We start from the raw sequence: 23,032 nt of genomic DNA on the forward strand, positions 1-23,032 counted from the left end.
TTTCTATATGCATGTTCCAGGCACTGTACCAGTAATATGTCAGAATATCTTCACCCATGGCTGTTTTGCCATGTTTTTCCTTTTCGGTTTTGCAGATTTGTGTTTACACCCACAGCAAGTCACACTGGAAGCCCAGTTATGGCTTAATGATTGAAAAACAATTTCAGGGCCTTAATGTTTGGGTAGCAGTCAAGAGTGATAGAGAGGAAAAGAAAGTGGGGGTGTAAAAGTCATGCACTAGCAGCAGGAGTACTCACCTCTCTTGAAAATTAGGCTGATAGTCCTGTGCAATAAACATGTGAAGGATGACTGGTTGCTTCACAAAGATTAAAGTTTGAAAGCATCTTGCACATTAAAAGGGCTGAGTGAATGGGAATAATCAAGTTGAGTGCAAATAAGCTTGATGTGGTGGAGTGCACTAAATGAGCCAGATATTCATGTGTCAAGTTTATTCCTGTATCTGCATCACATTGTTATTTTTTTATTAGTAGTAGTCAAGGTTGTAGTTATAAAAAGATCAGTTCCTTCTCCATTCTCCTGTATCGTTATATTATTTATAAGGAAACTCACTGTATGCCAGTGTGTTTCCTCATCCAAGAGGACAGTCACATCCTTGGTGTTAACCAAATGAGCACAAGTTGTAATTATCATAAATAAATCTAAATTTGAAAGTTACTGTTTATTTGTATATTTCCCTGTTCCTACCGAACTGTTCCCAGTAGTCACTGGAGTCATTACTTGGTGCTTTACACTTTTAACAAATACTGGTGGTACAGTACTTACAACTGTTTACTGGAGATGTTGATAAGTAAAATAAATATTTGCCTTAGGGTTTTGCATTTTCATAAAGATTCTGATTTGTATCCAAGTGCTTCCAGCAAGAAAGAAAGAAGGAAGGAAGAACTGACATAAGGACAGACAGAAGTTGGACTTGGATAATAGCTGAGTGGTTCATTCATTGATTTTACTTTGACAGTTTGTCTTAGTTCAGAGGTGACAGTATAGCTGATGTAACCTAAAACAGAAATCAAAACAGGGGTAAATCAGCCGTCATATACTTTGAAAACCACTGACAATTCAAAATAAGTAGTATATACTGGATAATAGTATATACTGGCTAGCCTGAAGAAAGAGGCTCCTCCCTCCTTAACTGTCATTTTCCAGCCTATGAGGGAGAGAATAGGCTGGTCCAGCTCCATCAGGGCTAGCCTGAAGAAAAAGGCTCCTCCCTCCTTAACTGTCATCTTCCGGCCTATGAGGGAGAGAATAGGATGGCCCAGCTCCATCAGGGCTAGCCTGAAGAAAGAGGCTTCTCCCTCCTTAACTGTCATCTTCCGGCCTATGAGGGAGAGAATAGGCTGGCCCAGCTCCATCAGGGCTAGCCTGAAAAAAGAGGCTCCTCCCTCCTTAACTGTCATCTTTCTGCCTATAAGGGAGAGAATAAGCTTGCCCAGCTCCATCGGGGCTAGCCTGAAGAAAGAGGCTCCTCCCTCCATAACTGGCATCTTCCAGCCTATAAGGGAGAGAATAGGCTGGCCCAGCTCCATCAGGGCTAGCCTGAAGAAGAAGAGCCCTCCCTCCAGTCCATCTGCCTTGGTCCAGGCCTCAGAGGGAGAGAAGAACCACTGGACCTCATACCCTTTCCCACCACCATTCCCTTCTCCTTTTGTGTCGTGTCTTTTTAGATTGTAAACCTGAGGGCAGGGAACCGTCTATTATCCCTTCTGTTGTAAGCCACCCGGATTCCCAGTGATTGGGTGGCATATAAATAAATCCTATTATTATTATTATTATTATTATTATTCAAAAGACAGACAGACAGACAGACAGAGAGCCCACTTAAACAGATTGGTATGTGTCAGCAGAACAAAGACGTGAAAAATAATGTTTCCTCTTCTGTTCCTCAAAATCTGCTCCAGTAGTTTCAAATATCCTCTTGGATAGATTTTGGGGCACATTGGGGTGGATACAAAATGTTTATTGTATGAGAGGGATGCCAACATTCGATTTCATGTGTGATGTTGAGTAAGATTTACTGCTGCAATTTAAAATAGTGCCCTGTGTCACACCTTTCTTAGTGAGAGTTACAAAGAGTGAGGTTTTGGATAGGGATAATCTCAGTAATTCCAGATTTACTGAACAGCTCTATGTTGTTTTTGTTTTGTTTTGTTTACTGCTAGGACATATTTTATTGGAAAAATCTAAGTTATATTCTTGATCAAATAGACACCACTTTCTAAATATATTGTGACATATTTCTAGTGACAGACAGCTACCCCAGGATTTCTCATTTGAATCAAATTCCTTGGTATGTGCTTAAATTAGAAGTTGCTGAGTCAAAAAATGCTGCTGACTAAACACTTTTGCTGATATTAATTATATGCTTTTGAAAGTAGATTTGTTTGACAGAAAATTAAACAAGTATTTATCTAGCCCAAGAGGTATTCATATTGATATTTCCTGAAAAATAAAAGCAATTAAAACATTCACAGTTAAATATTGTATTGTGGACATAACCAAAGGATACTGGGAGACAAACTCCAACAATTTACTTCTAATCTCAGTGGCTCTGGGAAGCCTATTTTCTCAGTAACAAAAAATATGTGGCTTTCTAGATGTCACTAGTTTGAAAAATTAAGAGTGGATGGCTTTTTGTGTGTGCGGCAAGTAAAACATTAATGGCATCACAAATGTAATAAAGAACTAAGCTCCTAACCTCATGTTTGAGAAGTCTGGTAGTGAAAGCAAAATTGCTCACTTAAAGAACCAAGATTTTGAAGTAGCACTGAAAGATATTATCTGTAGAGTAGAAAAAAGGAAGTTAAATAATAGACTGTGGAAGCTACAGAGAAATGAGATTTTTAGTCTTTGTAGGAATGTGAACTGTTAACTAAACAAGAGTGTGTGTGTGTTGGAGGGGGATTATACTATGAGTTCAGTATTTATAGGTTAGAAGTACGTTTCATACTAAATCTGGTGTGGGATTAATAGGTATGGAAGATAGATGTTTATCTATTAGTTACAGTGATTTACAGAGCAATCAAAAAATAGGTTTGGATTCAGAGTAAAATGATAGTTCTACTGTTGCATTTTATGTCCTTCAGGGAAAATGGGGGTAGATGACTTCAGTTCTAGGGCAGTGTAGCTGAGGGTCCTGAAAACAGGCTATTGTAATGTGGGATATTTTGTAAAACTGTAAATAGTAATAGCAAATATTGCCAGAAATTAGTGTGATCACAGTTTGAATAATCTACCAGACAGCTTCTGAACAATTTTCCAACCATCCTACAAAGCATGATGGTATCCCTGGATGAAAAGTATTTAAAAACAAAATAATAGATTGCTCTTCATCTGAACAGCAGCTCTTTTTGATGTATAATTCAATTTAGTATATAAAAACTAGATTGCATGGAATATGCTCTTTTTCAGGTTCAGATTGCTGCAAGGAAGCATTTCCCAATTTCTTTTGCAGATGGAGTTTTCTGTCCTTCATGTTGTTATCATGTACTGAATCATACCAGTATCAACACTCAGAATTGACTAGGAAGCAATTGATATACAACCTATCTGTCCTTGAAATCCCCTTGGCATAAGAAGTCTATATTGTTTTTATTGGATAAACATGTTTGGTTTTAATTTTATTTTTGAAACAAAGCAATTGTAGAAACAATTGTATGTTATAAATAATAATAATAATAATAATAATAATAATAATAAATTTTATTTATATACCGCTTTTCCACAGATCAAAGTGGTTTACAGCTGTAGAAAACCATTACAACCATAAAAAACCGTTATAAAACATCTCTAGATAAAAACCAATTATACAAAATTTAAAACACAGTCATACAGCAAGGTAAGGCAGGGAATCAATGGCATCAACATACACAACTTCATTTATCAGGGGGGAAGGCTTGACAAAAAAGGAAGGTTTTAAGCCTTTTTTTAAATGTTTCTAGGGGGGTTGTCAAACGTTGCTCCTCGGGAAGGCTATTCCAGATTCTCAGGGCCATCACTGAAAAGGCCATCCGGGATGTAGAAACATATTTGGAAGGTGGAATTTCCATAAGATTCTTCCCGGATGTTCTGAGTGGGGGAAAGATTATATGGGGAGATGCAGTCCCTCAAGTAACTCGGGCCCAAGCCATGTAGGGCTTTATAGGTAATAACCAACACCTTGTATTGCACTCGAAAGCGAATAGGCAGCCAGTAAAGATCTTTTAAAATAGGTGTTATATGGTCAAACCTAGATGCACTGGTGACCAGTCTGGCTGCCATGTTTTGTACTAACTGAAGCTTCTGGGCTTGGTACAAGGGTAGCCCCATGTAGAAGTCTAGACGAGAGGTTACCAGAGCATGTACCACAGTTTCAAGGTCCCTTTGGCCCAGGTAGGGTTGCAGTTGGCGTATCAACCGAAGTTGATAGCAAGCACTTCTGACCGTCGCATCTACTTGAGATGACAACTGCAGGGATGAGTCCAGAAATACTCCTAGACTGCGAACTTCGTCCTTCAGGGGAAGTGTGACTCCATTCAGGACAGGTAGACAAATAATATAGTCTGCTTTGTTCCTAATTTGACAATCAGCACAAACATCCTTTCCCTGGGAGAAGTAAACTTCCAAAGTGGCCAAGCTGAGAAATTCAGAAATGTAAAATATTTTAGTTTCAACAAGAAAATGGGTTTTTCTTCTAATAAAAGAATTCCATTTTCTCAAAAGAATTTAGATTAAATTTCAAAGCAAATTAATGAGATGCAATGATGAAAAGGTTATATTGCTATGATCAGTGCATCTCAAACTGTCTGATGTGAGGTACTCTTCCTCCCCCCGCCCCCAGTGTGCCAAGGATAGATACTGCAGTCTATGTTTCACAGGCCAGCAACAGTCCATGGACCACTTTGAGTAGCAGTTATTAAAATTATTAAAGGACCAAATGACAAGAAAATTTAACTACTATCTCAAAATATATTGTCCAAGATCCTGTTGATGCACAACACTGAAATAACAATGCTGGTGTAGCCAGTGGTGGCAAAAGCTGTCAAGGATGGAAGGAAGACTTTGGAGATTTATGCTGCTCAAAGCAGGGCAGATCTTGGCACTGAGCAGATAGAGGAGAAAAACTGGCTTACCTCTGTGGTTTCCCAATTCATGCAGAGAAGCTGTTGACAGCACTGCTTGGTTGCACAGTGGACCAAATTCCCACAGGCAGTCCATGCCACTTCCCTTTTCCTACAAGGATGGACCAGATAAAATGGGGCATTTGTGAGTATAGGCTGCACCATGACATAATTGTTTTCTGTTTTGCCCCAAGTGTATGTGCAAGCATGTATGATGTGCCACCAGCAGCCATCAGTCACCTTCCTCATCCTGCCCAGCTGCCAGCCCATTTGACACCCCATGTAACTAGCCAACCTCCCAATTGCACAAGTGATCAACTGTCCGTATGATGCATTGGTGTGCCAAGTGAGACATTGGCTCAGCACAATCAAGGAGGCCTCCCTTTACATTCTTCCTTCCTGCTTTCCCCATGGAAGGACTGGCTGGTTTGTTAATGTTCTTATTAAATCCATTGTATTGTTGGTGACATTTTGTGTTTGTCATTGTTTCTCTTCATGGATTATACGATAGGTTGACGGTGCAGCTGACCACTCATGTACATGTGCTATCGATTCGTGGGTGGGCAACAAAAATACTATGCATTGTACTTTTTCAACAGGATTGCACTTTTAGAAAGGTCATTCTTGATCATATGTAGCTAAACCTGGGTGTGTAGAGAATGCTGAAAGAAGGGCACAATTTGATGGTCTCCACAATTGGAGGCCAGATGTCAGTGGCCTGGCTTGCAAGGCTGTAGCTTGCAAGGGGGAGGGGGGGAAGACAGAGATATTTTATAGCTCTGTTGCCCTTTAACAAGCGTCTTTTGATCATTGCTTGGACAGAGCCTCCTACCCTCAGTGCAATGTGAGCTCTGTTGGTCACTTTGGGGCCAGGTAGGAATTTTCTCCCTTTCCCCTTGTTGTTTCCCCTCAGGGCTGACTGGGTTTTTTTCTAATAAGGTTATTTTTAGAGGCTTCTTGTGATCTTCATAACCTAGAAAATATCCAAAACAATATAATGTGCAAAGCCTGTACTGGGCAAAATAGTGTGATTGTCAGCCTTATCAATTCAGAACATGCAAGAGACAGAGCACATACATACCCATGGTAATGGTGACCACTCTTTCCTCTACACTATTTCAGTTTCTCAATTTGTTTAGATTAGAACTGAGTTTTGTGACAGCTGATGTCAGATGTGGCTTCCTACTATGGAGGAGAGAAGGAGGACTGGCAAATATGAATGACTAGGCTGAGCTGGAGGGGGCTTGCTTCTTTTCTGATGGTGCGTGACTTCTTGGTGCAGCCTCAGAAAAACCAAATCACATTCTAGCCTGAATAAGGAGAAACTTGATAAGTCACTATGTGTTTCAACTATTTAAAATATCTTTATGCTACTGTAGGAACATCCTACATTGACTCTAAAACAGGTACACACAGGAGGCTGCTAGCATGTGCATATACTGTCTGGTTTTAGCATATCAAATGCTAATGTGATGTAATGTAATCTTCTGTGACATATAAGGAAGAGGACGATGTTCAGACATTCCTTAGTCTGACATGTTTGCTGGAAAAAGAGTGTGACATGAGCTCTTCTGATGATATCACTGGCCTGCTTCCAAAACTCTCCCTTGCTTGTTGCCTTTCTTTTGCAGAAGATGATTTCTGAAATGCAAGCTTATAGTTTCATCTGTAAGATCTCAATGAACATGTCCTTCAGTGTTGAATTAAAGCTATATAATTTTTTAATGAAAAGTAGGTGCTATATATAGCAGTATAAATTCCTTGGGAAATTACATATGTCTGTGCTGTTAGGAACTCTGCAGGTACTAATTACTCAGAAAATATAGCTCATAACCAGCTACTACATAACTGAAAATGAATCTGTCCTGAACACAGAACCTTGCAGAAAATACTACTCCCAGTATTAGTGTTGCTTCTTATTAAAAACATATCTTTAATTTCCTGGGGAGATTAATAACATACATTCTACTTCGCAAGAAATCCAGTGGCCAAGGCATGGGCAACAGCTGTGCAGAATTACTGCTTTCCTCCTGATTTAGTGAGGGATATTACAGTCCTTTCCTGATGGGGGAAAAAAAGAGGATTAAGATATCTAAAAAACAAAATAAAACAAAACAAAACAAATATAGTTCACCATAAACTTTTGTGCTGAGGAAGTAGGCTATAGTCCATAGAAGTGTTTTCTGCAATAAATTGTTTAATCTTTATGTTGTCTTAAAGATCGCTCTTTTTATATATTTCTGCAATGAAGACAAGGCCTTAGTTTTGAAGCTCACTAAATGATGTTGGGCCAGTTGCTTTTTCTCAGCCTAATTTTCCTTGCAATTTTCTTACAAAGAGCTTTGGGCTTCTTCAAGAAAAAGTAGGATTTAATTGTAGCAAAGAAATGACAAAAGCTATAAATAATTTTGAGATCATTTGGAATAGAATACTATGTGATGGAGCCGCCATTGATAGTCATCTTCATTTTATCTTTTTTGTCCCAAGGCTCACTGGCATTCTGAGGAAAAGAAAATGGTGGCGGTGGGGAGTTTATTGGGCAGGGAGAAGGTGAGAGAGGCTGGTAAATTTTTCTGGAGGTCCCACTAGGGCAGTGCAGAGGGTCTCTCTAGAGGGCACCATCAATGCTTGCCTTGCTGTTCAAGATCAGAAGCTGAACAATCACTGGACATAGTTTGTATTTATTGGTTCCAAGAGGACCAGCGTGCTTTGTAAGTGATGTCAAATGTATGGCAGGATTTGGGATAGGGTTGCTTGTATGTAAAATACAAAGTGCAAGCCTTGTTCATGTGGTACCATGATGGAACTGTGAACTTCATTGACCTCAGCTAATAACTCTGTCATTACTTATATTATCATGCTATTTGGAGTAATTAAGAGTGAGTTAAGAGCTCCCTGATCTTCTTTGCCTCATTAAGACTTTTAAAAGGTAAATGAATGTCATTGCAACACTTTGGTATTGCTATTTTATTGCAGTTTTACTAAAGCTACTGTAACAGGAAAAAGGCAGGGAGAAAAAAAAGTTCCAGTCAGCTTCAAGATATGTATGTGTGTGTGTATGTGGAGGAAATTTGCCCAGAAAATCTCCATTCCTGTGAGCATCCATCTCCTCTTCAGTGTTGATGTTCTGTTCATTTTGTTAATTCTGTCTCTACAACATCCAACTAGAGCATTTCTTAGAGCAGGAATGAGCAAAGGATGGGTTATGGGCAGTGCCCTGACTCCAATTTTGTGGCTTATACCAGACCCCAAAGCCTGCTAGCGTCCCCCCCCCCCCCAATTTTTTAAAATATTTTTCCAGATTTTTTTTTTTGCCTGCAAACCATACTATTAACCTCCACAAGCAACCCATACATTCCCCAAATACCTCAATGTTCCTGTGTGCTTCCTCTCAAAATGGCAACAGAAAGGGGTAGAATGTAACCCATACAGGCATCCAGGGCAGGGAGCATTGCCTGTGGACCACCATGCAGGTGACCCCTCTGGCCTAGAAGAATGGAATGCTGTGGGTAGTTCTCCTTGCTCTGGTCCAGTCATTCCCAAACTTTGGTTCTCCGGGTGTTTTGGACTTCAGCTCTCAGAATTCCAGGCTGTTGGTCAAGGTGGCTGGGGTTTCTGGGACCTAAAGATGCAATAGGGGCCTGGTAGATAAATAAAGACTCCATGGAGAGGAAGTAGAAGGCAGGGCTTGGGAAAGTTATATTTTGGACAGCAACTCCAGAAAACCTCATTAGTTTTAAAGCAAGGCCCAAAGGACTGTTCTCTAACTGTTTTCTGCCCTCCCCCCAACACACACGTATACCTTTTTTCCCCTAATTCCAAATAGTTTTTGTTGTGGGCTTATTTCAGTCATTGCTTTCTTTTTACCACTCTTCCATAAAATGGAGCTTTATGGAGTGTCCGGGTGGTATTTGCCCAATGGGTGGTTTCTCCTATGTGAGCTGCAGGTCTCTCCAGTTGTATCAGAGTTGTGAGTGGCCTCTTGATTGCTTCTCTGACTAAAGCCATGCTTACTAGGTGACTGTGCTTTGGGTGGATCACTTTCTCTAGGTACAATTATTATTTAACCATATTCTTTCCAGTTTAATCATGGATATATAATGGTACTCCTGGGAATGTTTATATTAGTTAGTGCTTCTACAGTACTTTTGCCTGGATTTGTTATTATTACTTCCCTGGCCTTCATTATGCTGGTTGTTGTGGTCTCCAGCAAACTGTGTGACCTTCCAAAAATGGGTGAGATCACATGAGACTAGAAATGTATAAAACAACCCACTCATTCAGTAAGGTATCTTTTGTGGACAGCGGATTGTACCAGAGCTGATTTAGTGACATCACAACAAGAGGGAATGAATATTTACAAAGCCCACAACTGCCAGTTTTGTTTGTTTACTTAATTTTAGTGCCATAATTAAAAAAATATTGCACCTTCACTATGCATCTTGTGCGCCTTAAGTGGTAACCATGACAATTAAATCCATTTCATTTCCAGGTTATAACACAACAAAATGTGGGGGGGAAATCAAAGAGGCTGAATACCCCTTTATCTCTTTATCCAATGAATGCTCTAGATGGAGCTAACAATAAGAATCAGGCAATAAAGTTTAATATTAGACATAATTTAAGAGTTTCCCCCCACAAGGAACCATGCAATAGAACACTGCCTTTGTTTAAAAAAAAAAACAGTTGCACAGAGTTGTTTTTTTTTAGTAGTTTTTGCATCTTTAGGTTTTTTTAAATTTAAATGATTAAAAAACCTGTTCTCTGACATGCACAACATACTTCATTAATTATGATTTATTTTGGCATTTAACACAGTTGGCACATTGTAGTACACCAGTGGGCAGAAGAAGAAGAAAAACCAAACGTGAGGGAACTGCTAAGAAACCTCTTCTTGTTTCCAGTTTTGTAGATATGACTCCCAGTCACTTTGCAAAACATACTTTATGGGATGCTAGAAAACACTGACAATACAAGTTATGGGACTATATACACAAAGATCTTCATGACAGACTGCTTTGTTTTCATTTTGAATGGAGAAAAATGGAATTGTTGCAGGGTTGTTGCTTTTTTTAAAAAATCAATATTGCTTAGTTGTCAAAGTAACATATAGGCTTAACAGTTTGTTGTCCAAAGATTTCCAAAAACCCACAGAGTCTGTATTTCATTTGCAGAGAACCATTGAAAGAAGGTCCCTAAATGCTTTTGCAACTATGCCCGTGCCACTTCTTTCTTTGCCTTATCATACCTAAAGTTCTTATATTGTCAACTTTCTCGATCAAAATCCAATTACTGACAAAGGTGCCTTTCAAAACAATTTGCTACAGCTCAGTTGAATCGCCAAAAGTATGGTTAGAAAAACATCAGCATAAATACGAGGTCTTTTCAGTGGGGAAAGCATGAGATTCAAATTGTATTTAGGTCATTCTTCATCTTTTCAAGTGACTTGTAACTATACAGATTTTCTTTTTAGGAATTATATATTTTTTATCTTGTGTTTAGTACTTTGTATAGCCTCTTCAGCTAGATAGTATGCTGTGTTTGTTTATAATTCACAGACATTAGAAGAAGGGCAGAATGTCATGTATTAAATTCTATATATTTTAGCCCTCTTCTATCAAACAAAAAAAGCCTGATAAAATCTCTCCTTCAAAACAAAGAAACTGAACAATAGAAATTTGTTGGATTTTTCCATTTGAAGTGTAAATGAATGGGCAGGATGGCAAGTTGATTTCAGACACTCCTTACTAGTGAATTTTAATAAAGAGTAAACTATTGATGCTGTGTTCTGTGTTGTTTCCCATTACAGACAATTACATACAGTTTTCCCCATTATATGGCCCTTTTCCACTATGCAATTATAAAACAATGCTTTCCTTTTAACTGCTATGGCAATGTTCTACAGAATCATTGGATTTACAATTTAACAAAGGATGTTTAGAATTGTTAGAGGAGCCAAAGGCATAATCCCCCCCCCCCCCAAAAGATGATGAGGCAAGCAGACGATCCACTCAAAAATCCAAAACCTATCCAGAGCAGCACAACACATATAATAGGAACATGGAATGTGAGAAGCATGAGCCAAGGGAAGATGAACATAGTAAAAATGGAAATGGAACACATTAACATAGCAGTACTGGAAGTAAGCAAGCTAAAATGGACAGGAAAGGGCTACTTTGACTCAGAAAACTATGGAGTGTTTTACTCAGGGAATGAGAATATGTGAAGGAACAGGGTGGCACTAATAATAAGGAAAGATGTGGCAAAAGCAATAAAAGACTATAATGCCAAATCAGACCGAATCATCTCAATAAGGCTCCATGAAAAAGCTATTAATGGCGGGATACCGACTGCCCCTTTGAGAGGGCCTGTACCCGCTCCTTTCCCTGCCAGATCGGGGCCTGGGCATCCGCAACGGCAGCCCCAGGAGCCCCAATCTGCCGCTTCTCCAGACCTCAGAGAAGCGGCAAAATGCCATTTCCTGGAAAGGGGTGCCCCAGGGGTGTCCCATATAAAGACTGTGCCAGCGATACACGCGGTGAAAATGAGCTCCATTTCAGAGCTCCTTCTGCAGCCACTGAAGGGGCACCACAAGCACCCTGCAGCAGTGTGAGCACGTCATGCCCGTGCTGCGCTGTTTGGCTGCAGCGCAGCCATGATGTCATAATGGCGGTGCCCATGTATACAGTGCACCGCCCTTATCATACCACAGGTACATGCTAGGGTTCGGGAGCGTCTGCAAAACACTGGTCTGGATAGCACCAATATTAACATAATTCAAGTACTGTATATGCACCAAATACAGATGCGAAAGAGGAAGAAATAGTGAGAGTGAGACAAAGGAGTCCGGGAAGAAATTGACAACACACTAACACAGGATAAGTTGATCATAGTTGACTGTAACACCAAAGTTGGAAGCAAAGAGGAATCAAAAACAGTAGGCAGATTTGGATTAGGCAAAAGAAATGAAGCAGGTGAGCATCTGATAGACTTCTATGAAGTCAGCAATCTATTCATTGCAACCCCCTTTTTCATACAGCCAAAGTGAAGGCTATACACATTAACATCACCAGATGGACAACACAAAAACCAAATAGATTATATAATTGGAAGCAAAAGATGGAGAAGCACCATGTTGGTGGCCAGGACTAGACTGGGTGCTGAGTGGCACAGACCACAAATTACTTATTTCAAAAATAAGAGTAAAACTTAAGAACAAAATCAGTCAACGTACCAAAATTTAATGTAAACAATATTTCAACAGAATTTATTGTCAATATAAGGGACAGATTTGAACTAAGTAGCACAATAGACTGGGAACCAGAAGAACTATGGTCAGAAGCCAGGGACATAATAAAAGATGAATGCAGACAAGACACTTACAGTAGTCAAAAAGAAAGAAGAAATCATGCATGCCAGATAAAATGCTACAAGCAGTAAAAGAGAGAAGAAAAACAAAAGGAAGACAGGAACAAACTCAGAATTATAAATGCTATAGTTCAACAAATGGTGCGAATAGATAAAGACAAACACTACAATAATCAATGCAGAGAGATAGAGGATAACAACAAAAATGGAAGAACAAGAGGGTTATTCCAAAAGATCTGGGAAATCAAAGGGAAATTCAAACCAAGGACCAGGACACTCTATGACAATAAAAACAACATAATTCAAGATCAGGAAGGAATAAAAAGATGCTGGATGCAGCACACAGGCATGTTACAGACCGCCTGAAAGCGGCGGTCTGCCTCCGCCTCCATTTCCGCCATCAGGAAGCTGCAGCCTCCAAACGGGAAGGCTTCCCGGCAGCAGAAAAAGAAGCCGCAAAAAGCGGCTTCTTTTCGTGCCATGCTTGCGATGCACGAGTGTGCAAATGGCGCACTTGTGACGTCACAAGGCAAGGGGGACGTGCGGACGCTAAGCGTCCGGCACGTAAAAATGGCCACACCCATGTGTATAGGGCGCCGCCATTTTTACGCCCTCGTCACGTGCTAGGGGTGAGGCCGGTATGGATGCTAGGTCCTCGGCCAACCCCTAGCACGTGACGGGGGCGGCGCAAAGACCCGTGCAGAACGGGCCACAGAAAAGTTATATAAAAGGGATAACAAAATGAAGGACATATGGATCAAAGAGTCGTATGAGGATGAATCCCAAATTGGAAGCTGCAGTTAGAGAAATAGGAAAACATAAATCACCAGGAACAGATGATATTCCAATTGAATTGCTTTAATCCACATTAACAGAATCAACACCAGTGCTAACCAACATATGTCAACAGATATGGAAAAAAACAGTGGCCAACAAATTGGAAACCATCGATATACATCCCCATCCACAAAAAAGGAGATACAAAAGACTGCAGTGACTATAGAACCATAGCTCTAATCTCTCATGCAAGCAAATCATGCTCAAAATTCTGCAACACAGACTCCAACCATACATGGAGAGAGAAATCCCAGAGGTGCAAGCAGGATTCAGGAAAGGAAGAGGCACTAGGGGCCACATTGCAAACATACGGTGGCTAATGGAGTTCACCAAAGAATTCCAAAAGAAGATCAGCATGTCTTTATAGACTATAGCAAGGCCGTTGACTACATAGCTCATGAAAGACTATGGAACGCCCTTAAAGAAATGGGAGTGCCAACACATTTGTTAGTCCTAGTGAGGAATCTTTACTCAGGACAGAAGGCCACCGTCAGGACAGAAATAGTTGAAACAGAATGGTTCCCAATTGGCAAAGGGGTCAGACAAGGCTGCATCCTCTCAATGTATCTGTTCAACTTGTATGCAGAACATATTATATGGACACAGAGGAAGGAGGGCTGAAAATAGGAGAAAGGAATATCAACAACCTAAGATAACAGATGACACCATACTACTAGCTAAAAACATCACAGACTTGGAACAACTACTAAGGAAGAACAAAGAGGAAAGTGCAAAGGCAGACCTATTGTTGAACATAAAGGAAAATAAAAATAATGCCCACAGAAAATTTTCACAAATTCAACCTAGACAATGCGAAAATAGAAATAGTAAAAGAATTTTCATATCTGGGATCAAATATTGATCAGAGTGGGAAGTGCAGTCAAGAAATCATACGAAGACTAAGAATGGGGAGGCCAGCTATGAGAGAACTAGAAAATATCCTAAAATGTAAACACATACAACTGAGTATGAAAGTTAGAATTATACAAGCCATTGTATTCCCTATTACTCTGCATGGATGTGAGAGCTGGACAGTTAAGCTGATAGGAAGAGAATTAATTCATTTGAGATGTGGTGCTGAAGAAGAGTGCTGAGGTTACCATGGACAGCCAAGAAGTCAAACAAATGAGTCCAAATGGATCAAAGCAGAAATCTCTCTGGAGACCAAGATGTCAAGACCGAGACTGTTGTACTTTGGCAGCATCATGAGGAGGCACGACTCACTGGAAAAAAACAATAATGCTAGGGAAGGTGGAAGGAAGCAGAAAGAGAGGAAAGCCATATGCTAGATGGATGGACTCTATTAAGGAGGTCATGGGTATGAATTTGCAGGACCTGAGCAGAGCAGTGGAGCTTGGGGAGTCTCATGTATAGGGTCGCCATGGATCGAGATTGACTCAAGGGTGGATAACAACAACAACAAAATTTAGAATTTTTAGCCAGATTGCTCTAGTGCCTCAACAAACAAAAGCCCAGATTTCCATAGGATGCAGTGCTTGCAGTTAAAGTGGAATCATAGTGTTATAATTCTTCAATTTGAATAGGCCCATAATCACTTTGAAGCCTACAGTATGAAGAAGTTCAGAGTCAAGTGCAAGTGGCTTCATTTTATGAGAAGAATTTCACAAAACATTCTTGATTTTCAATTTAAGAAATTGCTAAGCTTTTCAGTAAAACAGGGTGGGTGGGTTATTATATATTTATTTCCACTGAAAGTAAGGGGAAGGTTTTGTGTTGAAACCAGTGCATGTAGCATTACTTTTATGTCTTAAATCCAGTTGTTAGGTACAAATACAGCAGACTCATTAAGTCACTGGGAACTTGATAAATCAGCCTTTATGTAAGTTCCATTGATTCAGCAGCTCAGGAAATTGTCCAGGAAAACCATTTATGAGAACTGATGTGAAAAGCTGGATCTAGGCTACTTACCATGTTCCTACCATGGTATGTGTGCTGAAGCTGCTTACCTCTGTACCACTGAAGCCCATTCAGTAGCTACTATTGTCCATTTTCCCTACCTGAGGATTTTCGAAGCTTAGAATAAAAATTCCTCTTTCCTACATGATTTCAGAAGACATGCAAGATTGGGAATTTGATGTATCGCATCCCTTGGAAGCTGCAACCTCTGCTGCACAAAAAGATATTCTCTATGCTATATATGAACTGCATCACAATGTTCAGAAAAGTTCAAAGGTCATAGCTGGGATGTGTTTCAGTTTATATTTATGCTCTGGAAATGAGAATTTGGTAAGCTAGGACTGAAATTGGAACAGAATTAATTTCTTACCCATCTCTGGGTGGCAAGGGGGAATCACTTTGGAGTAACAAAATGTAATTGGTTTTGCTGCAGCTATCCTATTCATTCGCTTACCTACCTTTTAGACAGCTTCACTACTATATCCCCAACAAAGTAGTTTTGCAACTCTACCGTTTATGGCATGTCAGTGGAGGCTTTGATTGTGGAGATATTTAATTCAAGGTCTCATTCTCAGGAGAAAAGTGTAGAGAAAAAGGCTCATTCAACTAAGAGAGTGCTCCATCTTCTAATGGCTGTTTCCCTCCAGATTCATAAGTTCTATGATTCTGTGAGTTCTATGTCCAAAAAATCATTTTGTGAGCTTATATAGTATAAGATGAGCCCAAGCCAAGGACCTATATTCTGCAAAGTTTAAAGCTGTGATATCATTCCAAGCAGATGAGTTAAGACACCTGCTTGTGAATGTCAGTTCCTTTATCCTGGTATGACACCTAGGGTGTGTGAAAAACTACTACATGACTTCTGAAGTGGTATCATCTTCACATTCTAAGACAGATGGGGTAAAATTCACTTAATATGAGCATAGAACTCCCTGTGGTAGAAAGGCCACACTGCACTGATTCTAAGCTCAACTTGCTGTGTTGCCCTATTTAAGTGGCAAGTGAAATGTGATGCATGAAAACATAAAATATGCACATTTTAAAGATGTAAATGGCAACTATGTGACTTGAGCAGCATCAGGATGGTAGGGAGAGTGGGGAAACTGAACCCCCTCCATTGTGCTAATGAAAATCTCCTGCAGAGACCTCTCATTGTAGAGAAGGAAATTCATTTATTATAATGGGTAAAAATGTTAGTTTCTCCACTTACAGTCATGATGCTGCTCCCTTCCTCTTTACCTGCATCTTATCTTACCTTATCTTACCTTATCTTATCTTTTATTAACTCCAGTCTCACGCCTGTTTGATTTGAAAATGTTGCTGGTGCATTGTTGGGCATTTTTTGTACTGTAAAGGAGACATGCTGAACCATGCATATAGCCTAGAATAGCCAGTGACATGTTCATTATGCAATAAATAATGGATGTTGTAATCATTCAGTTTAAAGGGTTACTGAGTTCCATTCGTCAGCACTTTTCTGCTTATCTAGTTATCCTAATCCTCATGCATGCCAAAATATTGGTTTAGTTGTTCTCTTGAGGTAGTGTCTGCAAATCAGAAGACAAGCGTTTTTAAGTCTTCTGAACACATTAAACCTGACTTTTAGAATTTGAGCAAATTTAAGTTATAAAATCAGGCTGGCACCTCTAATGATGCCATTTCATTTTCTATTAGGCAGGCAGTTTTCTTGTAAACATAAAGGTTCCTTAAGCACTAGACATCAGAAAAATTAATAAATGATGAGAACATATGATTAGATGGTGTTATTTATTTTTAATCTTAAAAACTGCCTCATGTGGATACTTTAAAAGAGATTAGGATGTTTCTATACCCTCTTTCCACCCAAACATACACAGTGTTACGGACTGTAATAACAGTTTCCTTAAAATCGCATAAAGTGGGGATATACAACTTAATATGTATACTGAATTATGGATGTTTATATTGATTTAGCTAGGATAAATACACTAAAGAAAATGCCACAGTAGAATGCTTCCTTATTCAAGCCTGAGCATCAGGGAACTTGCTTTAATACGTATGTACAGAAGGGACTCATGCTTTGCTGAAAATGAATTACTTCTGGTCAAATGGCTAAAAGAGTTTAAGTGGTTTGCCATCTTCCTGACTGTTGCCCCCCTCCCCTCAGCTGCCCCAGAAGTCTACCAGGAAGACAACACACTGTCATGGAGGAGATGAGCATTACAGAATAGCAATTAATCTTAGACCATCTCTCTTGCTGGATGGTCATGAGCAGTGAGCCTGTGTCCTAGCTCCCTGGGCAAAAAAAAGAAAGAAAGAAAAGGGATCTCTTGCTATTCTCTAATAGCTCGCCCTGACTTTGTATACAGAACAGCATTTATCATCTCCACAGGGATCTCTAGGCTACCCTTGTTACCATTTCACTTCTTGCAACATTTCACTTGTTGCAAAGGACGTAAATTCAGTGTTAGCAAAGGAGAATGTAAGGGATGAGAAACACCTAGTGATGTCAGTCCTCAAAGGTTGTTTTTTTAAAATATATATACAATTAACTAAGTACCAATTATTGGACGAATGAATAATATGAGAATGAGAGTAATATGACACCATTTACTATGTCACTGTATATAATGGGTCAGGAGCATCCACAAAATTTGATATCTGTGGGGGTCCTGGAACCAAGCCCCAGTGGATAGCAAGCCATTCCCATAGAAAGTTTCCTTTACCACCACCATCACCACCCAGATGATACTAAAATACAAACTCTGAAAAATCAAATTATTATTTCAAAGGCAGTATGGTTTCTTCACCATTTCTAAGTGACTCAACAGTTATGGCATCCTCCCTTTTTTTATGTATAAATTTCCTTAGCTGTTGTGGAGAGGCAGAGAATCTCAAAGTCAGTAACAATGTGGCATCCTAAATCTCATTGTAATATTTCTCTTTGTATCTCTATAGATTGAAGATTGGATATAACTTAAAAGAAGCAGCATTCTAATCGCTACGTATTGGACTCCGGCCTCCTTTGACCTCGGGAACTGAAAATGAGGTTGCTATGGGAACTGCTTGTGCTGCAATCGTTCATGTTGTGCCTTGCAGGTAAAGTGTCATTTTTAAACTTTTTTGTTCCCCCTTTATTTGTGATTTTTAAATGCCACTGTAATGTTACACATTAATCTAAAAGGACACAGCATTTCATATGCCAATGACACAGCACCAAATTAAGTTGTGCTTCTTGACCTGCACTTAACCAAGAGACTTGAATAGACCAGGGGTGAATTAGGGAGAGGGTTGACTGTATTTGAGAGATCCCTCAGCAGTTTGTATTAGATCAGTTGGATTCCTGACTTCCAGTAGTTTAGCAAGGATAGGATGATCCTGTTAAATTCATAGTGTCAAAATGAAGAAAGAATTGGGTAACCAGGAGTACTTTTTCCCCCTGTTGTCTTTTTTGGTCCTGCTGTTTAAAGCTATTGCCTGAAGTAGAGTTTCTTAAATATAAGTCTTTTGCATCAGGCTCTGCCTGGTGCATATCAAAGTTCCAGTTAAAAATCAAGTAGATCATAGAATCCATCTCTCTCAACTCTTGCCAGAGCAAGTTTTTATCTTCCTTCTATAATATTTTCTACACCTTTTTCACAGCTACATTTAAGTTACTTTACATCATTGTATTCTGCACATTTAAATTCACAAACGGTTTGTTAACAAAGATCCATTTTTTCCCCTCACTAAGAATTCTATGCCCAATTAAAACCTCTTTCGAACTGGGAGGTGCCCTCCGCCAGGAAGTGATACAGCTACAAATTGAATGCTTGACATAAATAATAGTGATGCTGCTGTACCAGTTAGGTTACATTGGATATACGAAGTTACATCTAGAGTATGCCTGTTGATTCAATGGGGCTTATGTAAGTATCAGCTTGCCAAGTTTCACTCATTCAGTGAGTGCTGTCTAGCTGGGATTAATGTCTAGATACAAGGGAGTATATATTTTTCTAGTGCATCAGGTGTAGATCCAGCAAGGAATTATAGTCTGCATGTTGGATTATGACTGTGGAGACAAGCATTCAATTCCCCACACAATCATGAAAAGCCACTGGTTCATTTTGGGTGAATCAAACTCCCAGCCCCAGAAAACCCTCGCTTTAGGATCATGATAAATTATAAATGATTTGAAGGCACACAACAGAAAAAACATGTTATATATGGCGATTTTGTAATTTAGATTTTTCAAAGTGTGTTAAAGTTTCATAAATTACTCAAAATTTGCTAGCTGAATCACACCAAAGCACTGTGGAGCATATTTGCAAAGGGGCTGAGCTGATACCTTACAAGATGTAAGAGAGGAAAGCCATTTTCCAATGCAGTGTCTGGCAGCATTCTTCTGTTAACAGAATTCTTTACTTATTGGCATTCCTAGGGTTATCTTCATCCTTTTAAAAGTTGTTGTTGTTGCTGCTGCTGCTGCTGTTGTTGTTTATTTAACTTTTATTTTGTGGATTGTGGGCTCTTTTATTCTCATACCATTCCAAGAGTTGGCATTTATCGTCATACTTAATTTTAAAATAGAATAGACTATTATGTTTTGGCATGCAGATTTTTCAGTTTCTGGCTCTAGGCATCCAGGAATACAAATGTCAGCCAACCCTCCATTTTCTTATTTGTAGATGAAGGGGCTATCTGTACCTTATTACAATATAAGAAATTTAGTGGTTCTCTTGAACAGAAACTTCAAGAGCTATGAGAATGAGTGGTCTGTGTGTTTATAAATGAGACAAGGGCATGAGCTTCCAACTGAGCAGTCACTTTCCTCATAAAATAGCTGTAGCATTTGCTGCTTACTTCAAGTGTCCTTTTCCAGGAGTCACTGTTTTTCATTCCTCATTCTTGTCAGTCAATGTTTTTTGTCCATAAAATAGCTTCAGTTCTCATTAGGCTCTATAAAAATACCTTTTATTATTTCCCTGTCCCCTGAAAACTGGGGTATCCAGTATCATATAAGCAAGTAGACTGGATGTGTGTTTGTGTTTATGTTTAGTGTGACCATATGTGATAAAGTTTGTTAGCAGCACAGGATCTAACGTAATATTTTTTTTTGTTGCTGTCATTGCCATTCTTGCTGCTTTAATCACAATGGATGGCGGAAAAGTGTAAACAGAAGAGTGGCAGGAGAAGTTCATGACACGTTGTAATATTTCATGTCCATCCAATGAATACCACTGAAAGATGGAAACTGAAACATATGATACTTTTTAAATATGACTGTTTTTAATACTTTTATTCTACTATATTAATTAAACTACAAATTTTATGGTATCCTTTGGAATCTTGCTTCTATCTAAAAACTGTCCTGTTACTTTCTCTCTTCTTTCTCTCTAATCAAGTAGTCTTGTGCAGGTGAATTTCACTGTCTTGCATGTTCCTCCCATCTCGGCACTTTACAACAATGATGAAGTGTGATAAAGTGTGTTTTCTGTTTTATTTATCCCATATGTTTCTACACAGCATCTTGCTCTCACACACATTTTCTTTGAAACATGTTTATGCATATGTTTACCTCCAAGACACATCACATAACCTTTATTTATTGTTTTCAAGTGTGTCTCTACTGATCTGGGGATGGATAGGGGGAATCTTTGCATTATTCAGCTGAAGTTCCTTACTTGCCACCCTGAATTCAAAATGTGATTTCCTTACTCACAAGCCACTTTCTGAGCTGCCTTTAGAGGAAATGTTGCTGCTTATTTCAAAGATATGTAGGTACAGGATTGGAAAGTCGTAAGTGGTGAATGAAATTAAATAAAGTAATGGTTTTCCTTGATTCTTCTGCATATTTGGTCTTTTCAAACTTAAAACCAGCAGCTACAATTACAGTCTTATAGACCCCAGCCCTTGTACTTATACAGACAAGCCCTGAAAACAGTTATTCCTCTCAGCAAACACAGAGAGCCCTTCTTCTAGTTGAATTACTTGTTTCAGCCATCATTGAGACCTAAAGAGAAAATTAGTATAACTTAGGCCCTCAACAGTCTGGCAAGACACGCTGGTGTGATTGCCGCCAGCATCACGCCACGCACTCCACTGCACCACATAGAGGGTGGCATCACGTCGCGTCTTTGGAGCAGCATGTAAATGCGCTGCGCCAAAGAGCCACAGAAGAGCCACTATGGTGGCAGCTGTGGCACCCTTTTCGTGGCACAAAAAGAAGCCACTTTTTCCGGCTTCTTTTTGCGCCATGGACCTGCTGGGTTGGGGGGTGTCATGTGGCTGCCACGTCCCCAACCCAGGTCTTCCAGGGATGGCTCAGAGCTGCCTCTTAGGAGTGGTCTGTTCAGCCCCTTAGTCTTTAAGTATATGCCAAGGAAATTCCTTTAAGAAACACCAACCCTCAATCATTATTTTAATAATTCATTTATTTATCCCCCAACTAGCACACTTGTCTTTCATTGTTCAAGTCTGCCAGGTGTAAGTGGTATTCCAATATGTTGGCAACCATACACATAATGTAGCCAAGTCTTGTCACAAAAAAGTGACAAGACAGGACAGGGCAGACATGGAACAAAAGAAGGACAGTTATCACACCAGCAGGGAGAAATATGACAGCTGCAAGCGTAATGTATAGTCTATGATTGGTTTCAGTTCAGGGAGGTGAGATGGGAAATTGTTCAGGGTGAGTTACTAAATAGATAGATTTAAGCTCAGGCACTGAAGGAAGAAGAGTAATGGTGGGGAACCCTGGCGAGTAGTTTGAGGATGAGGTGAAGGGATTGGCTTCTGGCTTCAGCATCCTTCAAAAACAGCAAATGCCAGAGGACATTCATCATAAAAACTGGTGTAGGCGGGGGGGGGGGGGGGGGGCTAGTCCTGTACTAATAGACTGCCAGTGAATATGTTCTTACTTGGAGCTGATTCAGTCCTTCTCACCCTCTGATCTTTACTGTTCTATACAGTGTTACAGAACAGGTAATGCAATATCTCTCTCTGTCTCCTATTTTGGAAAAAGATTGCTTCAAGCTCTGTAGTATTGTCTTAATATTTCCGGGACTCACTGGGCACAATGCATATTGTTTTTTCCCAGGCAATCTACTCTGGTTTCCTCCACCAAGTAGAAACTGGAGAGGGAAAGAGAAATAGGGAATAATAACAGCAACAAGAACAACACAAAACCATAAGTGTGCACGTGCGCGCACACACACACACATCTTAATTTGCTTTCTTAATATCATGCAAAGTCTGTTCTGGATGCCTCTTTTTCCTAGTGTGGCTTCGGACATTGACAAGAAGCATTAATAGGAAGTGACCCATGCTGATTAATTCTGATGCAAAAGTGGCAGAATATTAATATCTTCCTCAAATCATAGTATTTATTCTATTCCAACAAGAAAAAATTTGTTCATTGTGGCATTACTTTTCTATTAGGAACAGCCTCAGATCAGTCATAGAAATTCTGGCTAACAAAGCTCATCATACAATTAAGTCCCTATTCCTAAAATGCCATACAATTCCTTGTTAGTTCATTGTTGCTGCAGAGAATAGGTGAGGCCTTTCAAATGTTGTTGAACTGTGACTCCCACCAGTTCTAATCAGCCTAGATACTGGTGATGGATGATGGGAGTTATTTTCCAACAGCATCTAGAGAGCCACATGTTCTCCACCCGTACCATAGAAAATACATTATTTTATATTATCTGATATGCAACTACTGTACTGTTTTATTATCGATCCTTCTCAGACTACACAGTTGATAGTTTGGTGAGGCACTAGTACTCTTTCACTGAAAATTCTAAATATTCCCAACAACTACATATCCAGGA

The 23,032-nt window shown here is 39.5% G+C and overlaps 1 protein-coding gene across 6 annotated transcripts in view; it reads left to right on the forward strand.

Annotated features, from left to right (window-relative positions):
• The window catches only part of LOC149321341 (contactin-4-like), a 700,468-nt gene that overhangs the window by 288,121 nt on the left and 389,315 nt on the right, over positions 1-23,032 (forward strand). For all 6 annotated transcript variants that reach the window (XM_089519801.1, XM_089519827.1, XM_089519837.1 and 3 more), the window contains one exon: positions 18,177-18,317. In XM_089519801.1, the coding sequence (XP_089375927.1) occupies positions 18,263-18,317 (55 nt within the window). In that variant the 5' untranslated portion in view covers positions 18,177-18,262. The remainder of the gene's footprint in view (positions 1-18,176; positions 18,318-23,032) is intronic.

The sequence above is a fragment of the Sceloporus occidentalis genome, unplaced genomic scaffold (genome assembly GCF_023333645.1).
Source record: "Sceloporus occidentalis isolate IW3139 unplaced genomic scaffold, rSceOcc1.0.p SCAF_1, whole genome shotgun sequence".
Classification (NCBI taxonomy): Eukaryota; Metazoa; Chordata; class Lepidosauria; order Squamata; family Phrynosomatidae; genus Sceloporus; species Sceloporus occidentalis.